Source organism: Zalophus californianus, chromosome 4 (genome assembly GCF_009762305.2).
Source record: "Zalophus californianus isolate mZalCal1 chromosome 4, mZalCal1.pri.v2, whole genome shotgun sequence".
Classification (NCBI taxonomy): domain Eukaryota; kingdom Metazoa; phylum Chordata; class Mammalia; order Carnivora; family Otariidae; genus Zalophus; species Zalophus californianus.
In genome coordinates, this window is record NC_045598.1 from 40067919 (window position 1) to 40080938 (window position 13020).

The 13020-nt window shown below is 54.3% G+C and overlaps 1 protein-coding gene across 1 annotated transcript; it reads right to left on the reverse strand.

Moving 5' to 3' along the window:
• Window positions 1-7335: 7335 nt before the first annotated feature.
• On the reverse strand, window positions 7336-12555 carry DMRTA2 (DMRT like family A2). Its single transcript, XM_027624917.2, has 3 exons — window positions 12263-12555; window positions 10113-10947; window positions 7336-8879 (listed from the first exon to the last, which is right to left on the reverse strand). The coding sequence occupies exons 2-3, from the start codon at window positions 10666-10668 to the stop codon at window positions 7828-7830; spliced, it is 1608 nt and encodes a 535-aa protein (XP_027480718.1). The 5' UTR covers window positions 10669-10947; window positions 12263-12555; the 3' UTR covers window positions 7336-7827.
• Window positions 12556-13020: the final 465 nt, after the last annotated feature.

A 13020-nucleotide genomic window follows, 5' to 3' on the forward strand; every position in this document is an offset into this window, starting at 1 on the left:
TACCATACTGTTTTGATCACTACAGCTTTATAATATAACTTGAAGTCTGGAATTGTGATTCCTCCAGCTTTGCTTTGCTTTTCAAGATTGCTTTGGCTATTCTGGGTCTTTTGTGGTTCCATACAAATTTTAGGATTGTTTGTTCTAGTTCTGTGAAATATCCTGTTGGTAATTTGATAGGGATTGCATTAAATGTGTAGATTGCTTTGAGTAGTATAAGCATTTTAAAAATATTTTTTCTTCCAACTCATGGGCATGGAATGTCTTTCCATTTCTTTGTGTCATCTTCAATTTCTTTCATCAGTATTTTATAGTTATCAGAGTATGGGTCTTTCAGCTCTTTGGTTAGGTTTGTTACTAGGTATCTTATTATTTTTAGTGCAGTTGTAAATCGGAATGTTTTCTTAATTTCTCTTTCTGCTGCTTCATTATTGTTATATAGAAATGCGACAGATTTCTGTAGATTGATTTTGCATCCTGTGACTTTACCGAATTGGTATATCAGTTCTAGCAGTTTTTTGGTGCAGTCTTTCTGGTTTTCTATATATAGTATTATGTCATCTGCAATTAGTGAGAGTTTTACCTCTTCCTTACTGATTTGGATATCCTTTATTTCTTTTTGTTATCTGATTGCTGTGGCTAGGACTTCCAGTACTATGTTGAATAGAAGTGACGAGAGTGGACGTCCTTGTCTTGTTCCTGACTTTAGGGGAAAGGCTCTCCCCATTGAAGATGATGTTAGCTCTGGGTTTTTCGTATATGACATTTATTATGTTGAGGTACGTTCCCTTTAAACCTACTTTTTTTTTTAAGATTTCATTTATTTATTTGAGAGAGAGAGAGAGAGAGCATAAGTGGAGGGGACGGGGGGAGAGAAGCAGACTCCCTATGGAGCAGGGAGCCCAAGACGGGGCTCCATCCAGGGAGGGACCCCCGCATCAAGTTCTGCACTCAGTGGGGAGTCTACTTAAGGATTCTCTCCCTCCCTTTTCCCCTCCTCGCTGTTCTCTCTCTCTCTCTAAAATAAATAAATAAATCTTTTAAAAAAATAAAATAAAATAAAATAAAATCTTGGGGCACCTGGGTGACTCATTCAGTTAAGCAGTCTGACTTGATCTCAGCTCAGGTCTTGATCTCAGGGTCATGAGTTCAAGCCCCATGTTGGACTCCACACTGGGTGTGGAGCCTATTTAAAATAAATAAATGCCAAAAATAAAAAAATAAAAATAAAATCTTAAAAATATAAAAATAAAAAAATAAACTCTCCATTCAAGTATGTTACTTATACCTATTTTGCTTAGAACTCCAGCTGTAACCTTGTCCTCTTCTTTCATTTGGGGTAAATTCCTCTCTCTTCTCATTTTGTCTAAGTCTCTGTGCCTGCTTCTCTGTATTAGGAAATCAACTATGTCTCCTCTTCTTGAGGGTAATGGCCTTCTGAAGAGAGGTCTTGAAGTGCCCTGCAGTGTGCCCTCTGTTCCCCAGGGCCTCCAATGTGTGCTGCATGCACTCTGCTCTTGCGTCCCTGACACATTTTTCTTCAGGCCAATGGTCTGCTGAGGGTCTCCCTGTTGTACACAGTGTTTGGTCCCTGGCCTGGATGTGGTACATTTTCACTAGGTGTACTCTGGTCTGCTTGTGAAATAAGACCTGTTGCCACTACCACCAGAACCAAGGCCTCACAAAACTTCCAGGTCAGGAAATATGGTGTTGGCAAGGGTTTGGGCTGGTTTTCTGGGTGAGGGGGCCTGCCATGCTGAGACTGAAGCAAGTATAGTTGGGAAGGGTGGTTCTTCTGAAGCATGGAGTGTGGGGTTTGGTGTAAGCAAGTTAGGTAGTGAGTGTTGGCACTGCTCTGTGTTTATGCTGATGAGCAGAAGAGGGAAATGGTGCCAGCTACCTTCCTTTGTTCCTGGAGGGGTCTTTTCATGAAAACTGCCTCTTTAGGACATGCTCTGAGATGAGCAACTAAACTCCCCACTGTGTATTTCAGGCATTCTTGAGATCACTGTTTCCAAGCTGTATGTCCACAGGCTGTTTGCTCTGCCTTTTCTCCAAAAGCAGCCCTAATGTCCTCCAAGCTTTCCCAGAGCCAAGCACACTGACCTTTAAAACTCCAGGTTTTAAGCCTTTCTGGTTGCAAGAACTCATGAAATTCAGGCCCTGTTGCTTTCCAAGCCAATTGCTATGGGGATTTGTTTTCCCCATGTGCTCCCCTGTGTGCTAGTTTGTCTCTTGCCCTTCTCTGTGACCGTGGCTCCCTCCCCATGACAGTGACCACTATCCCTTTCTCTCCCAAGTTGCATTTCCATCTCTGCAATTCCTACCTTCTTTGGTGTGGCCTCTTCTCTACCTTTAGTTGTGGAGTTTGTTCTACCAGTCCTCAGATCAATTTCTGGGGTATTTAGGATAGTAATCTTGTTGTATTTGTGGGAAGAGGCAAGTCTAGGGTCCTCCAACTCCACCACCATCTTCCTCTCTAAGTGACAAGACTTGAACTTTAAGTTCCTTTGGTGTCACTGGGCCTTGGGACAAGTGAGGATGGTCCTCAAAGTAGAAGAAAAAGGTAGGGCTTTCCAAGCAGAGGGCTTTCCAAGTCCAAAAAGAGGGGCTTTGCCCATCTTTGCATGGGCAAAGATGCAGGAAAGTTCATGGTCTGTTAGGTGACTCTGATGAGCTTAGTGGACATGGTGAGGTAGGGATGGACAAGTGGGGAGAGGGCAGAAAGCCACTGAAGCTAAAGCTTCAGGGAGCAGAAAGCAGGGGAAGTTTGAAAGGGACCTGTACAGGTGGAGACCTCTGAAGTTTAAGCTTCATTGGTGTCACAATAAAGGCAGGGACAGGCTTCCCATGGTCCTGCTCCAGGATGATAACCTTCACAGGGTGCAAAATTTTAAGAGAATTATTTTCAGAGGCCAGCCTTCTTGGAATGAACCGAAAAGGTGAGAGGCAGAACTCCAATGTCTGGGGTCTCAACAACCCCCCTCCCCCAGGCCCACGGCCTCCATTAAAGGAGTCCTATGTCCAGTGTGGAGAAAGTGTTGGGCCACTTCATCCCTCCCAAGGCCCTTTCTACCATTTGGTGTCCACACCTAGAAGCCCCATACGTTCCTCAAATTCTATATATTGAACACTGAAATTTTTTCCTCACCTTCCAATCTTGTCCCTTCTCTAAGGGCCCACAACTCTGTCACCTGCAAAGGGTCAAGCAGCCCAGACACCTGGAAATTATCCATGAGCCCTCCTACTGGTTTACTCCCCACCAGCAACCATTGGATCAAGAGTGGAGGGTCTGGCTCCCAATAGTTCTTGAAGTCAACCTTTTCTCTCCCTGTCCCTGCCCCCACTGGTCATTTTTGGGTGCTACCATCTTACATGACTCTTCCTTAAATGGGTCTGGCCTTCCCCTAACAATGTATCCAGTCCAAATGCAAATTTCACCAGGCATGCTGTCACTGGCCCCCAGTACCCTCACTCTGAAACCTAGGCCCCTTACCCTGGAGCTTGAGGTTCCCCTTGATCTGACCTCTGACTTCTGTCCAACATCACCACCTGTCCCCACCTCCTCCTTCTCCACCTGCTCTTCTCTCACCAATTTCCTGCCATGGATCACTAATGCTGCCCTTCACCAATGTCCTCAGGACTTAGCTGCAGCCTCACCTTCCCTCAGAAGCATCTCCAGAATCCACACTCTCCCATCTGATGATCCTTCACCGTGGCCTGTTGCTCAGGCAGGGCACCTCCCATCTCCCATAACCTGTGACAATTTAGAGGATTTATAAGGGGAATTTGCTACAGTCACTCAATCCCTCTGAACTGTGTACTCCTCTATGAAATGGGACAATACCCACACCAAAGTATCTGAGATTATAATGAATGCGCCTGGTCAGTTAGGCACTGAGCTAAAAGATTTTTAAACACTCTCTCAATCAATCCTCACAGCATCCAGACCGATAGTCACTATCAACCCCATTTCATTGAGGAGGAAGCTGAGGTGAAGTGTCCCAACTCACCTTTCCCTGGTCAGACCTCCCTGAGCTCCGGGGCACTGATCAGTGCATCCACCTTGCCTGTTTAGTTGCTTCTGTCCACACCCCCACACACTGTGAGGTTTTAAAGGGTAGAGATGGTGCCTGTCTTGCACACTTGTGTATCCCAAGCTCCTAGAACAGGATTTGGCATACACTAAGTACTTAGTAAACATTTGCTAACTGAAGTAATTGTGTATGAATAAACTCAGCCAGAAACAGAGCCTGGATCCAAACTCTTGGCCCTTTTTCACCCACTGAGCAGGATCCGTATGAAATGTGCTGTGTACAGGACCTGGTACACAGTAGGTACTCAGTAATTTGTAGCTGCTGCTGTTGTTATGAAGAAAGAGGAGGAGGAAAGTAAGTTTAATGACTACAATAGCCCTAGCTCCCCCATGGTGATCAGGCCCAGGTCTTCCCAGTATCCAGGCCAAGCACAGCTCCAGCAAACTTAGGGGAAAGTTTGGGAATAAATATGGACTGTAGAGGTCAGGAGGAAACCCTCATCCCACTTTCTCCTCCCCACAAAGAAGAGGTGAGGCTGCTGCTGCCTCCCATGACTGGGATCCCAGCGATCCTCCCAGTGGAACTCAGCAGAGCTCAGGCCCCAGCCTCCTCCCACCTGCTGCAGAGGCGCCTACTGGCCCAGCCCCACTCCCACCACTGCCACCTAACAAACTGGCTTGAGCGTCCTGGGTTCTGAGTCTGACTCCGCAGAACCTGAACGTACAACCCTGGGCCGGTCACTGTCAGATTCTGAGCCTCAGTCTTCCTGACTGCTCTGTAGGCAAGTGGGGTCAGGGGCATGGATGGGTGCAGCCCTTCGCCAGGTGTCAAGGTTGTGACTGACAGCCCTGGGGTTCCATCCCCAGGTCTGGGCCACCAAGACTCACAGGGCCGGGGATGAGAGGAACCTGGGAACCCCACTATTCCACTCTCTCAAAGTTTCACCGCTCACGAATCATTCTGAGCTCAACCAAAGCGGCTGGCAGCCTGGAGCTGAGCAAAGTGCTTCCCCTCTCTGAGCCACAGTACATGGCGGGGGGGGGGGGGTCTGCAGAGCCCCCACCTTCAACCAGGGGAGACCGTTCCAGGAGAGGAGGAGGTTCACCCCGACAGGGCAGAGGAAAAGAGGTCCAGAGTCCCCGGATTGGTTGGACGGGTCTATAAACCACTCTGGACCTCAGTTTCCTCCTTTGTAAAATGGACCCATTAATAAACAACTCACCGGATTATTCCGGGTTTGCTGTGAGGATGAACTAAAACACTAATCTTGAAATCTTTGAAGCTCCGGATGTTCTCAAGAGTGGATAATGCGGGCCCCTAAGCCAAGCCCTGGGGTCTGGCTGGAGCACCAGCAGGAAACAAGGAGCTCCGGGAGACTCAGTATAGGTCCCTCCTGAAACCAAGAGACCCAGAGCGATCTTAGATTCACCTTGAATGGGGATGAAGGCAGAGGCCAGAAAGGCGGTGGCTGGAACCTGGACTAAGAGAGGACCCGAGCTTCCAAAAACCTGGAGTAGGAGGAGGTCGTAGGAGGCTTGAGGGAGCAGATGAAGGGCAAGAAAGTTCACACTTCTAAAAGCTCCCGCGCTTCTCGAGCCTTCCTCTTTTTTTCCAGTAACTCTTCCCTCTTCTTTCTCCTCTCTCTCTTCTTTTCTTCCTACCTTCATTCCCTTTTTCACCCCTTCTGTTGCCCCCCATCTTTCTTCTCTCGCTCCATCTTCCCCCACCTCCATCTCGTTGTCACCCTCGCACTTTGTAACCAAACAGCCAAACCCCTTTCCAATTAAAGTGGAATTAGGCAACTCAATCAAATTAGTTCCCTATTAAAGCCCTTCTTTATTAAACCGTTTTCTTGTCCTGCTATTAAGTTTCACCGCCTGGCGGAACTCGAGCCGGCCCCAGAAGTTTACCTTGGGATGTCGCCGGGCCCAGACTAGGGGAGGGAGCACCCTGTTTCCCGGAGAGGGGTAGTCACCCTGCAGGGAGCGGAGCAGGCCCCGGGAGGTTGGAGGAGGGGATCGACGGGGGAGCCACTATTGTGCTCAGCCCGGCGAGAGAAGGGAAGGTAACTAGGGTGCCGAGCGAGGTCTGGCTGGAAGGCGCGTCCTCACCGCCACTTTCGGATCACCCTGTCTCTTGGCGAGGGCAGCGCCCCACCACCCCCACCACCCCAAAATAACTCCCAGGTCACCAGCCTTCGTGGGAGAACCGTCGCAGCTCTCCCTCCCCAGCCGCCGCCTCTGTCACCTGGGTTCCAAACCTCATTGAGAAGGGAAGCGAGCGTTGCGCGACCCCGGCTGTGTCCAAATCTGAGGCCCCGGGGAGAACCGAAATCCGGCCTCCAGCCTCTCGGGACTCCGTAAGAGGCTCTGCCCGAAATCCAGGGATCCTGAGCACTGGCAAGGCGACCCGTCGCGCCTGCGCGCCCAAAACCGGAGTGGGAAGGACGCGGGGTCCCAGAGGCGCAGGGGCACCGCTCCTCGCGGGGCTCTGAGCCGCGCGCCACTCCCGTCGGCTGGCCTTTCCCGGCGCCACAGAAAGTTTTCCGGCTCCGCACCCCCCGAGGGTCGGACATCAGCCGGACTGAAGTCTAGCTGGCACCGCGGGCCCGAACGCGAATTCAAGACCTTTTCAATCCGGCCTACAGAGGAGCAGGACGGGATCCGGTGCTGTTTTCTTAGAAAATAACATTTATTTCTAGCTCATGTCTATGCAAAGGAAAGCACAAAGTGAGCCATTCTCTGCAGCAGCGTTTCCCGCTGCCGTCCCTTCGGGCCAGGCGTTTGGCGAGTCCCGGGAGGCGAGGATGGGCTCTCGGGAGGGCGGTTCTGGCTCAGTCACTCGTCGCTCTGTTCCTGCTTCAGTGCGCACCTTGACCGCATCTTAGGGAGAGATCGGCCGCAGGCAAGAGGGGCGGGTGGGCAGGATTTGTCTCGAGTTTACAATATATTTAATCTATAAAACCTGATAAGTACAATGCGCGCATAGTCTACTTTTTTCCATTTTGTCCTTTTTTTTGCTTGTTTTTGAATATTTTTCACGTTAATACCGAGGTCACCTACAGATTACAATTAATAACTTAGAATTCCATTTTATAACATTATACACTGGCTTGTATATATATATGTATAGATTATATATAGATTTATACATATATAAAAACTCACACTGCACCAAGGAAACCCATGCTTATTGGCATAAGCAACAAAGAGAGCGACAAATACCGCAACGAGGAAAGTGCACCTTAGAACTTGTTTCCTTTTTTTTTTTACAATTGTTATCGATATATATATGTGTGTCCCAAAGACTCGACTCAGTGTCAAGAGATTTATACATCCTAAATTTATATTTGTTAGATCGAATATTTTTTAAAAATTTTTAATAAGGAGAGGGAGACACAGAAGACAGACTCTCGGACTATCCTGCCATCCACTGGAGAGCGGGCGGGTGGGATGAGCACAGGAAAAGGAGAGGCGGGAGCGTGTGCGGCGGCCGCAGCCTCTGATTCTCAAGAATTCCCGGCCTTTTGAAGGGCTGGAGGAGTCTTGAGGAGGTGGCCAGAGGATGAGGATCAGGCCCACGCACCCTCTCTGAGAACACCTGCATCTGTAGTTGCTCCCCCTTCGCTCAGCTCTCCGCCCACCTTCCAAAACAAAACCTAAAATCACCTTCGAGCGAGAACACCCCAGCTGAGGCGCCGAGAGCGCACCGGGCAAAGAGGGAGCGGCGGCCCGCGGGATCAAGGCTGGGGTCCCCGTTTGGGGGCGGCCCGACTTCCGGGCCCCTGGCCCTACTGCTTCTCAGGGGCGCCATTGACCATAGGCCCGTACAGGCCGCCGCCGTAGGTGGGCTCCTTGTGCACCGCAGCGGCGGCGGCCGAGCGGTCGCGCATGAGGTCGCTGAAGGCGTAGTCCATGGGCGGGCGGAAGCCGAGTGTGGGCACCAGGCCGGCGGTCGAGTAGGGAGCCATGAAGGCCAGGCCACGGCTGTGCGCCGCTGCCGCGGAATAGGCCAGGCGCAGGGGGCTGAGGCCGAGCGGCGCACCCAGCGGGTAGGCGCCTGCGTCGGCGCCGAAGTGACTGGCGTTGGGCTGCAGTGGTGAGAATGCCGAGCGGCTGCTCAGCGAGCCCAGCGCCCCAGGCGCCATGGCGCCGGCCAGCAAAGGTCTGTGGTGCGGAGGAGCGGCGGGGCCGGCCTGCAGCGGCGCGGGCAGCCCGGGCCCCCCGGCAGCGGCGGCGTCGACGCGGCCCGGCCACGCGTCGTCCGCAGCTGCTACTGCACCCACTGCGGCCTTATCAGGGGGCACGGCGGGACCGAGGCCGGCCGCCAAGCCCCCGCGGTGGTGGTTCAGCACCTGCTCGATGGCCTGCACCACGTCGCCGCCGCAACCCTGCAACACCAGCTCCAGGACGCCTCGCCGGTGGCCCGGGAAGACGCGCGTCAAGATGTCCAGCGGCGTCCGCTGCCGTGGACCCGGGCCCCCGCCCAGCCCTGGAGCGGGAGCGGCCTCTGCCTCTTCTTTGTCGGCCTCGGAACCGGATTCAGAGCCCAAAGGGCTGGCGGAGCCCGGGCTGTCCTCCTCCCCACCGCCTCCCGGGCCTGCACTGCCCGGGCAGCTCCCACCTGCCTCCTTGGAGGCCCGGGCCAGGGGCGACCCCGAGAAGGACTCGCCGTCGCCGTTCTCCGAGCCCGAGCCCGGCCGCACCTCCGGAGAAGATGTCCCAGGCCCCGAGTCCGCGCCGTCGGGTGATAAGGGCTTCCCCGGTGGCGGCTGCGGGCTGCCGGGGCGGCCGGTCTGAAGCAGCGTCTTGGGGAACAGGTCAAACTTCTGTAACTTGGCCTCTAGGAGGGGAGAAAAGGGGATGTGAGGCGTGATTAGGGGCGGGGAGGTGACGGCACCCTCAGCACATCAGCCCTTTGGACCGCAGTTTCCTGAACCTGACGACCCTCATTCACTGGGCTCCGGCACCCCCTCCTTTTTCCTCCAGCATTCCTTACTCTCTGAGCCCCTATAGTTCTATCTCACTTCCCCTACTCCCCAGGGTGCACTCTTTCTGTACCAGAACCCCAACTACCTGTGCCCTGTAAATTCAATGTCCAGTTCCCCTCTTCCACATCTGTGCCCCAACACCTCCACCCTTATCCTCCTTCCTAACACCACCTACTGTATAGAGGACCCCACTCCACATCCATCATTCCAAGAGCGAACCCTGCCCTGGGCGCCCTCTGGCCCTGGGCAACATAGCTTGTTAGGGAAGGCACCTTGGATATCTAAGAGATCCCAAACCTTTCTGCAGGCAAAAACAGACCCCTATTTCTAATCAACCCTTTCCAAAATTAAAACCTAAGAAGTTCTTTACTCCCAAGATGAGGGCTGAGAGGGCCCGCAAGGGCCCCAGCCTTAATTTCTTTCCTCCCTAGAAAAAGGCGAGAAATTCTTGAAGAGGAGGGTGGGGCCAGACGGGGAGTAGGGGGGTTAGAAGAGTGGGGATCGAGGGAAGCGAGAGAGTGCCTACTCTTGAGAAACGGGGACAAGTGGGGAAAGAAGCTAGAAAGAAGGAGCAGGCGCAGCGTGCGGTTGTCCGGGGAAGCATTAGGAACCGGAGAAAAGGAATCACACGGGGAAAAGGAAAGAGGTGTCCCTGACACCCAGAGAAATTGGTGCGGTGCGGGGGAGGAGGACTGGGAGAGGGCGGGATTTCTGAAGAGAGTTGGGAAGGCGCAAAGGGAACCACGGCAAGTGGAGAAGAGCAGAACCAAGGTTAAAGGTTTCACGCTGGGGAGACCGAGCCAAGTGAGCAGGGAAGGTGGGACCCGGCCGCGTTTGGGTAGAGATAACGATTCCAGCGTCTACATTTGGGCCCGCGGTGAGAGAAAGGGCAAATTCTTCAGAAAGGGGAGAAAGAGTTTATGTGTTTGTGCCCCAGATCAGGGCCTGGGTGCGCCGCGAACTCTTAGCAGTAGGGCGTTTGGAAGAGGGGATTCCATTCTTTCAGTACCAAGACAAGTCCCTGGGCCGCGTGCCCCCAGGCCCGGTCCCCGCTCCCTTTCCTCCCGGCCGGGCCGCGCGCTCACCTGAGCTCCCCGCGCCCGCTGCGCCGCCTCCGGTCCCCGCGGGCGCTCCCGCTCCCGGCCCCCCGCCGTCGGCGGCGCACACGGAGCCGAAGACCTCGTAGGCAGGTCGCGGCGGGATAATGCCGTTGGCGGCGGCGAGCGCCAGGCCCTCGGCAGTGCCGTAGAGCAGCTGTAGCTCGCGCGCCTCGTTCTCCTCCTGCGCCTGTTGCCGGCGCAGCGCCACCTGCGCCGCCATGACGCGCTGGCGCTCGGCGATGAGCGTGCACTTGGCGCACAGGCAGTCCTTCCAGCGGCAGTAGCGTTTGTGGCCCTTGAGCGCCGACACCACGCCGTGGTTGCGGCAGCGCGCGCACTTGGGGGTCCGCGGGTACTTCTCCGCCGCCCGCAACAACAGCGGCGGCGCTCTTAGCAAGCCACCCGCCACGCTCACCGGTAGCGACGCGGCCGCCGCCGCCGCCGCTGCCACCGACGCCACAGACGCCACGGGCGGCCCTGTCGCCGTTGCCGCCGCCGTCGCTGCGCCGGGCACGCTAGGCAGCTCGGAGCGCAGCTCCATGGCGGGACCTGGCGTAGAAGACCGTGGGAAGAAGGAAGAGACTTGCGGTGAGGAGCGCACGGTGTGCTAAGCTACAGCGTACCCTCGAGGAGATCAGGCTTAGGGAGGGAATTTTTCGGCCGCGGAAGTTTGGCTAGTGGTTGCCAAATTGCTGGAAGGAGGTACCTTCGGATTCCCCCTTGTAAAGCCGAGCTCCCCCACCCTATTCCCACCAGAGCTCTTCTTCTTATATCTGATTTATGCGCTGGGTCTAAGATTTCGTTTGAACCGGTGGTTCCGCTGGAAAAAAAATAAAAAGACATATAAAGTTTGAAAAGTCACTGGTTCAGGTGTATATAACGAGGGATTGGAAAGGAAAACATTATCCCCCCAAAGTTTAGCTTAATTGGGGCGAGACGGGTAGAGAGAAATGTCTGTTTGATGGGACTTGGATTAGAGAGAAAATTTTAACCCAACAGTCAGACTAGATACCAAGAGCAAAACAAAACAAAACAAAAATCGAGGCGAACTGCTCAGTTTTGTGGAAAGATGAAAAGGAGAGAGCTATCAAAGCACACGAGGTATAGAGTTCAGCTGGCTGGGTCTGAAGTTTTTATGCTGGTGGGAGCAGGAGAGTTAGAAAAATCAGGGACAGAAAAGAATAGCTCTAGGAATAGAGTGAAGGCTAGATTACAAAACAAACATCTCAGGAGCAAAGTTAGGCCGTGGGGCCCCAGGGACCTGTGGAAATGCTACAAGTTTCATGGTGCCGGGCCTCCAGAGAATGGGAGAGAAAAATGAGTGTGAGGAGTTTAGTAGGCGTGGGGAGAGTTAAAGAGAAAATTAAGCCCAAGAAACTTTGGTTAGGCAAACACAGCCAGAAGGTTAGCTTGAGGAGTGAGGAAAACAACAAAAAACAGCTGATATGGATGTCTGGGTCCCAGGGTTCACGTGGGGGAGAGAGGTGTGCATGAGAAAAAAATAAAAAACAAAACAAAAAACGCTGCAGGCAAAGGTTGTGGGTGGGGGTGGAGTAAAGCCTGTGGCACGATTTTTAGCCCTGTAATCTGGAAGAGTAGTCGGGAAGGTAAAGGTATCTTGCGAAAAGTTAGGTATTCCTGGAGGGAGATCCTTTCCCTGACCGTCTCCCACTGCTGTCTCTTCCCCTCCGGCTTTAGGGACAGACAGAATCGTCAGACACGCCCTCCCCATCCTGGGATCCCCCGCGGGACCCTACTTGGGTGCAGGTTCTCGAGTTCTGGTCTCGGAATTGGGTTCCTGGGACTTGGACGGTCCAGGAGACAGCACCGAGGCAGGGGAGTCGCCTCTGGAACTGGCTATGGAGTCTCACCTGCGCTGCGGCCCCAAAAGGCCCAAGCAGGCCCAGCCCTGAGCTTCGGCCCCGGGCTCCTCTGGGTCCCCGGGTTCCCGCCAGAGCCCGGGACCGAGTCCTGGGGTCTCCGCCCCAGTATCCTAGAACCCTTCCCTATTTGAGCTGCCTCTTCCCTCAGTCCCCTGCGGCCGCGAAGTCCCTAGGGCCGGCGTGGCCCGGGCCTCGTCAACAGGGCCCGCAGGCCCGGCCGCCTCCCCTGCCCTCCCTGCGTCCCTCAACTACCTGCCTTGGGCTCGGGATCCTCCTCCTCCGCTGGCGCTTCACGCACCTCCCAGCTCCGCTCGCGTTGCTGACGCTCTTGGCCTCTTCCCCCTGCCCCCTGGTCCCTTATCTGACCACGTCACCCTCCTTCAGTCACCATGTCCGAACTTCCGGACCCCCTCAGAACGCTGCGCAGTCCAACCCTTCCGTCGGAAATCCGAGCCAGGGGACCGGTTAGGGACCGGCTGGCTGGAGCCCGCGACCCGGCCCTCGCCGCGCGGCGTCCCCTCGCGGAGCGCGCGGGACGCTGCGCACAGCCGCGCCCCAGTTGCCCGGCGCTGCCAGACTCTCAATGAGCCGCTCGCCGGCTCTATTGTTGCTCCTTAGGGCTCCATTAGACAGAATTGGACAACAATGTGGCGCCTGCCATTGGCCAGGGGAAGCAGACAGCGCTCTGATTGGCCGGGCCCGCGCCCGGGGAGCCCCGCATTCTACAGTGTCCGAAAGATTCGAAACTCCAAAAGCTCCACTGAGTGCCTCCGGGAGGGGAGGGGCGCGCGGGGAAGGAGTGGAGAAAAGTAGGCTAGGAGGAGCGTTGAAAATACCGTGACAAGTAGTTTCCGTGCGCCCAAGAGCGTGTGAATTGCGCCTAATTACCGTGTCCGGTGCGCCTCTACGTAGCTGTGTGTAACCCCACGGCGTCTGGGACGCGGGCTTGGCTGCGCCGCTCTCACTGGCCAGGGGCGCTTGGCAAGGCCGAGTTTCCCAAGTGGCCCTGG